The following is an 8,173-nucleotide window of genomic DNA, read 5'->3' on the forward strand; positions in this document are numbered from 1 at the left end:
CATTTATTCTCCAAACTCTTCCCTCTCACTTTTTTCCTACTACAGTTGTGGGTTTTGATAAAAAAAGAAAAGGGGAGGGGGATAGAATGCCAAGGAACTCAGTGAGAAACCCTTTATTAAACCACCATGAAAGAGATCAAAATACTTGAGAGAGATTGAGAGAAAGAGAGCAGAAACCAACTGATCATCACACATATAACATGAAGACTCTCGTTTTACATTCCATATATGATATACCTTAAACTATCAAAAAATAAACCAGATCATTAACCAGCCACGCTGCTATTCTACATTATTGCAATTTAATTTCATCATATATGTGTTATTAACCAGCCACATTACATTATAAAGATCATTAACCAGCCACATTACATGAAACCCTAATATTTTTGAATAGATGAAACCTGATATTTTCACATAAATGAAACCTGATATGTTCTCATAAATGAAACCCTAATATTTTCGCATAAATGAAACCTGATATTTTCGCATAAATGAAACCCTAATATTTTCGCATAAATGAAACCTGATATTTTCGCATAAATGGTAAAAACAAACCTGGAGATGGATTAAACGATAAAGAAGACGATGGAAGAGAGGTCTGATTTTGAAGAAGACGATGGAACCTCGCTTTAATATATTGATGATTCGAGTGTCTTAGGGAGTGAGGAATTGCCAGAATCGTCGTATTGGGAGCGACGAAGCGTCTGAATCGTCGTCTTAGGGGTGGAGAGCGACCTAATCGGCGTCTTGGTGGAGGGAAGCGACCTAATCGGCGTCTTGGAAAGGGGAGCGATCCTTTGGGGGAGGGGAGCAAGTAATCTACTGCAGTAAAGGATAAAAGATAAGGGTATTATGGTTATTTATAATTTTAAGACTTTAAGACTTTTGGTAAATCTGCTTAATAAGGTAGTATAGATATAACATAAAAAGCAAACACTGCTCTGATACCACTTATTGGTCCTAGCCGGATCTACAAGAGTTTATAGGTAACAGTTCGTAGAAGGGGGGTGAATACAAACACAAAAACTTTCACTTTTAAAAAATATATATTGATAAAGAAAATCAATACAATTTTACTGATTATTCGCGGAAAAGATAGGATACAGATGCTATCTAAACAATCCAAGATACATACAAGATTACAAATAGCAATAAGAAAAGATTTGTTACAATAAATAAGGTAAGAATAAATGTGCTCTTCACTTTTTAAAGTGGGTTTTTATCTTAAACAGAGAGTAGTGAGAGAAGTAACTTCTTGGGTAAGTTCTTAGTAAGGAAGATGATGATTGAGAGGAGAACCACTTTCCTATTTATACCCATTGCATTAAATGCAATTCAGAAGGTACAAAGCACGTGTCAAGCTTTTAGTGGAAAGCTTGTCCTTTGTTCAGATATGGTAGGATTTTGGCCGTATGTGAACAGTCTTCTTTCATAAAGTAGATGAGCACGTTTAGAGTCAAAGAAATGGCTCCGTACTGTACTATACTTAGAAATGTATGGGTTTGTCCTTTGTGTGTGGAAGGACAAGACAAAAACAATCTTGATTGGAAAGATTTATTTGATCGCTGAGTACTAGGATGATGCTAAAAGGTCTCATCAGTGTTCGTCGAATCTTACGCAGACTTCACACATATGTAGACAGCTTGTTATCACTAAATACCGCTTCAAATCAAGAACTTGCTGGTCTCTAATCTTCAGCTTATGTCTTCGACATTGCTGAAAGATCTATGGTGTGAGTTTTGTCTTCTTGAAGTATAACAGTCTCTGAATGATTTACAATACACGTTCAGTGATCACTGAGCAGACTCGGTGAAGATCGCTGAAACTGAATAACATAAACAATATACTTCAATAGATAAAAGAGATCATTATCAAATCAATGAGAGAGAGGATCAACACTTATCTTCAAAGTCTGAAGACTTTGAGTTCAGAGCTCGGATATAGAGCTCGAAAATAGAGCTCGGATAAAGAGCTCGGATACAGAGCTCGAACATAGAGCCTCTAGTTCGTTCAACCAAAGCCTTTGGCTCGTTCAACCAGAGCCTCAGGTTCGTCTATCTAGAGCCTCTAGGTCAAGAAAATGTTACAAGACTAAGTATAAGTCTTATAGACTTATTTATCTCTAAACTGTGCTTACAAGACTAAGTCTAAGTCTTAAAGATTTATCTTCAGATTTTCGAATTGTGCTTATAAGACTAAGTCTTTCAGACTTATTTTCAAAGTCTAAAGACCTTGGTTTAGAGCTCGGATACAGAGCTCAGACACAGAGCTCAGATACAGAAGACTTCAGAGTTCAGACTTCTAAATTTGAAAAAGAAGACTTCAGATATCAGACTTTTAAATTTGAAAAAGAAGACTTCAGAGTTCAAACTTCTAAGTCTTAAAAAGAAGACTTCAGATATCAGACTTCTAAATTTGAAAAAAAAAGACTTTAGAGTAGGATTTAGTTTCCTACTTCATGATCTTCTTCTTTAATCTCTTAGTTACTGTGAAGAATGACTCTTCAGACTTGAATTTAGAAATGAAACTATATCAATAATTAGTTAAAATGAAGTTAACCCTAGAATAAAATTGAATTTAGAAATGAAACTATATCAGTGAATTGAATTTAAACTTAGGAGTAAATCCCATCTTTTTCGGGAATCAATTACCACACGAATTAATTAACCTGAGAATAAAATCAATTGCATCCTAAATTAGTGGGATTGATTGACTAAGATGACATGTGTCAATCATATGAGTCTAATTGAAATGTCAATGTAAATTGTGTCTAGATACATGTTTAGGCGGAAAACACTAAAATCGGCTCACCATAAGATGACATGTGTCATGCTAATTACTAATTTATTATAAATGTAGATGTTCAGGGGCATAATTATTAAAAATGAAAAAGTTTAATATTTAATGGACTTTAAATATTAAACTTACAAACATATACAGTTTAGAAATTTAGATTAAATATTCATTTTAACAAAACAAAATATCTAAACAAATGAATGTAATAATTAAACATCTCTTAAGTCCAAAGTTCAAGCAATCCAAAGTCCAAACAAATAAATTTATAATACATATTAAAAAATAAACAAATTAACAAAGTTACAACTCCACTGTGAGTATTGAGTAACAAAATCTACGACTTCGTAACCTTCAATTCTTGAGTCTTGAGTTCTTGAACAAACAATTTAGAAGGCAAATCTTACTTGGTTGATGTCTTGATGATGTGTGCCGAAATCAAACCATGGATTAGGAAAGATCGATAGATTGATAGAGTTCTTGAGGGATTTCAAATTTTGGAGACCGTCAATGTCAAATGTATGTTTAATGGTTTAATGGTTTTAGGCGATGATTTTAATTACGTTAGATGTTGGGCTTAGGGATATATTTGAGTCATCATCTATAAGTTAAAAAAGTTGAGTTTGATCCAAACCGCCCAAAAAAGGTTCCAGACTGCAAACCGGACCGGACTACCCGGTTTTACTATTTTCCAAATCAACCAAACCATCAAACCGCTCAAACCGTCAAAAAAACAATCTAGTTTAACTTGTTTTGAACGATTTAAACGATTTAAACGATTTGGAACACCCCTATCTTTTAACTCTCCTTCTCATTATCTCGCATGGATTAATTGCGGCAGACAATCAATCCTTTTACGTTAACCCAAACTCCCAAAAGAACTCCCTCTCGCACTATAAAAGGACGTCCTCATAAAAATGTTGGTTTCGCGCCTTGTGAGTTTGAGCTTCTCGAGCAAGCTTCACTAAAACACTCCACTGTTCTCTCCGGCGAATCTTGTTCTTACCTGCCGCCGTCGATCCTTGCGCAATCCTCCGGCGATACTTACCTCCCAGAGTTACATGAATTCGCAACAATGGTACTCTCTCAATTTCTTGAATATTAACAAGTTTTTAAAAATGTAACCTTTTTTTACAACTTCGTATATTGTCTTCTCCCTTTTGTTGGAATTCGGGATGTAGATACTTGGAAATTGTATTGCAAGTGATAAATCGAACTAGTGTTTAGAAGCTGTTTCTATTTTTTGGGGATCCAGATAAATTGTGCTATAACTTTCTTTTCTTGATTGGATGCTTCCTTACATTTGGTGTTTTTGCTAGGGTTCTGCATAATTAGGTACAAAATTAAGTTAGTATATTGTCTTCTCCCTTTTGTTGGAATTCGGGATGTAGATACTTGTAAATTGTATTGCAAGTGATGAATCGAACTAGTGTTTTGAAGCTGTTTCTATTTTTGGGGATCCAAATAAATTGTGCTATAACTTTCTTTTCTTGATTGGATGCTTCCTTACATTTGGTGTTTTTGCCAGGGTTCTGCATAATTAGGTACAAAATTAAGTTAGAATCCTTCCAAGTATCTAACCATGGTTGTGAAAGGTGCTTTTAAGGTGTAATGCCTTAAAAGGCCACCATGGTTGCGGCAGATGGTGGCACCTGCCAATAATTTCTTGCAACAAGGTTCAGATTGAGATTTTAGTGAATAAAAATTGTTTTGTGTAATGCCCTTTTAGTTTAAATGGAATCCTAACGTACTAGGCATCTACTTCCACTACTATACCACCAAAAGTGAAGAGAAAAAAATGGAACAATCAACATTAGGTTCTTCGCTCTACCTCAAACATGTCTCTTCTCTTGATGATCTGTTTCTTGACTTGAGATTAATTTTAGTGGTTTATAGGTTACTAATGTTTATGTTAATTGTTAAATTGATGAATTTTTAACTGGTTCATGTGAGTGCCCATGGTTTTCTGGTCAATATTAATTGGTATTAGTATTAATGTTAGAAGATTACTGATTGAATGTTATTGATGCTTTTTTCCATGTGCCATTCATGTTAATATAGATGTTATATGTTGTAAATTGTATTAAGTTCAATGTTTTAGGCATACATGCCTCTTTTTGATGATTCCTTTGTATGTATGTGTAATAAAGAAAGAAAGAAATATGCCGGCAGCCGTCCTAGTTGTGCTTTAAAACATGCATTTTGGATTTGGAACCACCCAAAGCCATATCTTAGAAAAGCACAATTTGGTTGGCTGCAAGTTAAGTTTCGGCTATGTTTGGCAAACTAGTTAATGGCTAATAAGCTTGTTGTTAGCTAATAAAACTAGTCATATTTGATAAAAACTACCTAATAAGCTAGATGACAATGTAAAATGACCTAAAATAAAAATATAAGGGGCACAATAAGAAAAGTGAAATAGCCCGATAAGCTATTTGAAGTAGCTTTTCAAAAAGCTAGCTTGGCTTACCACACGGGGCTTTTTCAGTAAGCTCAAAAAATAAGCTAGCTTTTTKGTTGCCAAACAAACATGGCCTTTGTGTTAAGGCTGTTGATAGTGTACAATTTAAAACTTTTGTTGGTCATTGTAGATGAGTCACCCACCTTGCTATGAGTCTCATGCCTATGGCCGTAGGCAGACCTTTGTGCCTTAGAGCCTGAAATAACAAAACCTCCACTTCTGATTACAGTTTAATGTTTACAACTTTTGTGAAATGATGCATTCTTTCAGAATGGAGAAGAATTGTTCATTTTCATTTGATCCATTTACATTTTGATATCAGCATCAATCTCTCAAACATGTTTCTTTATGCAGGTTTTCACTACCAAATTCTCATTGCCTTCATTTCTGAAACAAGTAAATAAACTGACAGAAAGCCAAAGGAACTCCATTAAAAGAGTGGGATTTGGCAACTTGTTGYGTATTCCAAATCATGTCCTAAGGAGGCTGCAATTGAACGAATTGATGGAAAGATGGAATARCGAAAGAAAAGCGTTTGTATTTCCTCCTGGWGAAATAACAATAACCCTTGTAGATGTTGTTTTGATTTTAGGAYTACGTGKTRTTGGTGAAYTTGTGGTCCTAGAGGAAGATGCACCATTAACGAGCCTAGAGAAAGAATTTGGTGCTTCTATAGTGAATAGGACAATTGGTGTTGAATCACTTAAGCAGAGACTTGAGTCTCTAGGTGAAAGGGATGATGAATCTTTCGTGAGAACGTTTTTATTATATTGTTTTGGAACGTTACTTTTTCCAACTGCAAATGGAAAGGTGGATTTGAGGTATCTTTTTTTTTTTGCAAGACTTGGATAATGTGAGTTGTTTTGCCTGGGGTGCAGCTGTTCTTGAAGATCTTCATGATTGCTTGAGCCAACGAAAAAGTAAAAGAACAAGTTTTATTGGAGGGTGTCTTATTCTTCTTCAAGTAAGTTCCTATTTACTTGCTCATATTTCTTTTTGAACCATCATACTTAACTTATCTTATAAACTAATGCTGGCTCTTGTGATAATTAATAAAAATATAATTTCGAAAGATTGCACGATTTTGGACAAATTGTGGAAATGTAAATGCAAAAAGGGACCATTGTACTTCCATCTTTTCTACAAAATCACTTGCTCTTTCAAATCATTGAGATTGGTTTGGTTTGTATAGGTTCAACTTTTGTGGGATCACATAGGGTTGTACCGGCTCCAGCCATGGCTTCGCTTGTATAGGCTAGGTCCCATTGGCTTGTATAGGCACGAATAAGCTCAGACCTAGGCTTCGTTCTTATGGGCCCGTAAAATGATAAAAAGTGAACTGTTCAACAAAATTTTTACTCGATCACAAAAAATGCAACGTTGGACCTGGCACGTGGTTCTGTTTGACTATTGATTAAATGTTTAAAATGACCCTTAATGTGTATAGAACAAAGAAACTTGTGGACGACAAGCAGAATTACTTATGTCAAGTAATGATTACCAGAAAAGCAAAGTAGGTTCAAAGAGTTATGCATAAGGAAAATCCAAAATGGAAAGGGTTTCCATTTTTGGAGGAAGAAGGGGAATAAATAAATTTTCTTCGAGAAGTTACAATTGGAAACCCCTAAAAAGAAAATAGGAAATTTTGTCTTGGATAGGTTTATGTAGGCTTGGTGGGCTTGGCTCGTTTACAGTTGTTGAGCTCTTGAGTTTGAGCCATATGTGTTTGAGCTTGGCTTGGGGTTGTGGGGCTTTTTGATCTGCCTTCTGATTTGCTCTCACATGCCAGCTTGTCTTGTCTTCTACACCTCTAGTTGCCATGCCATACCCCAAATGTGATTCTTAATCATGAAAATCCATCAACCTTGTTAGAGTCCATCGGCTAGACTTGGACCATTTCTTCTCMATATCTRTTGGAATCTCCCTTCTCTCCTCAATGGATCTTTTGGAGAGTAATATGATAGCGTTCTACATTTTCTCACAGCCAAGGTCTATCACTCTAGGTACTCGGGGTCAATCTATACTCCTTGTGATTCTGTGGTGTGATTCCCAAAATCATACAAACATGATTAAGATCTTGAAGAAATAAGATGAAGAGAGAGTAGATCACCAAAAGTCTCTTGATTGATTGAGAGAGAAATTACAAGGCTAATTTCAGATTACAATTGCTAATGACTTGCTTAATGACAATTACAAAGGAAATTACTATTTATACTAAGAAAGGAATAAAACTACACTATTACAAAACATGTAAAATATGGAGAACTTGAATACAACAATAACGTGCATACTCGAACCCAACATTCTCCCCCTTTGGATTCAAGTTCAGACTCTTGAAAATTTCGTCTTTCTAAGTCCAAGAATTTTCTCTAACCTCCTTAGAGCGTTCCTGTACTGAATCTTCTCCTCGAGCAGATTTATGGCATTGATCAACATATATCTTTCTTTAGAACTCATTCTCTCTGACTCTGCAGCTCTGTCATTGTTCACCGTTTTCAAGTCAAGCGCCCGTCTTACCAGCCTTATTGTACCATCTGAATACTTGTTCAACTCACTGAATCTCATAAATTTCTTCACTTGAAGCTGAGCAAAGTATATGACTCCGAACTCTGGCTTTTCAAGAATCATGTAGACTGGATAAGCATCAATATCTTCTAAGTCTTGATCAGGTCTTTTCAGATTGATGATTCTTTGGTTGTCTTCAAGACCCATCTGAACATCTATAACCATAACCAGCTTTACTTGACATCACATATATCTTTTAATAGCATCAAGAGCAACCAGAGCTCCCTCTTTCCTGTTAGTCATGTTTCTGATCTCAAAGTACATATACTCTAAATCTTCCAAATATAAGCTTGAGAAATCAGCTTCACTGAATCTCCAGATTTGTCCATCTTGTCTAGTCACAGTGAAGAC

The 8,173-nt window shown here is 35.4% G+C and overlaps 1 protein-coding gene across 1 annotated transcript; it reads left to right on the plus strand.

The window, feature by feature from the left end:
• The first annotated feature begins 3,753 nt into the window (after window positions 1–3,753).
• Window positions 3,754–6,797, plus strand: LOC112508002 (protein MAIN-LIKE 1-like). Its single transcript, XM_025112779.1, has 2 exons — window positions 3,754–3,874; window positions 5,612–6,797. Exons 1-2 carry the CDS (start codon window positions 3,872–3,874, stop codon window positions 6,107–6,109), a joined length of 501 nt encoding a protein of 166 aa, XP_024968547.1. The 5' UTR covers window positions 3,754–3,871; the 3' UTR covers window positions 6,110–6,797.
• Window positions 6,798–8,173: the final 1,376 nt, after the last annotated feature.

Source organism: Cynara cardunculus, assembly GCF_001531365.2.
Source record: "Cynara cardunculus var. scolymus isolate 2C chromosome LG 2, CcrdV1, whole genome shotgun sequence".
In the NCBI taxonomy this organism is placed as follows: Eukaryota; Viridiplantae; Streptophyta; class Magnoliopsida; order Asterales; family Asteraceae; genus Cynara; species Cynara cardunculus.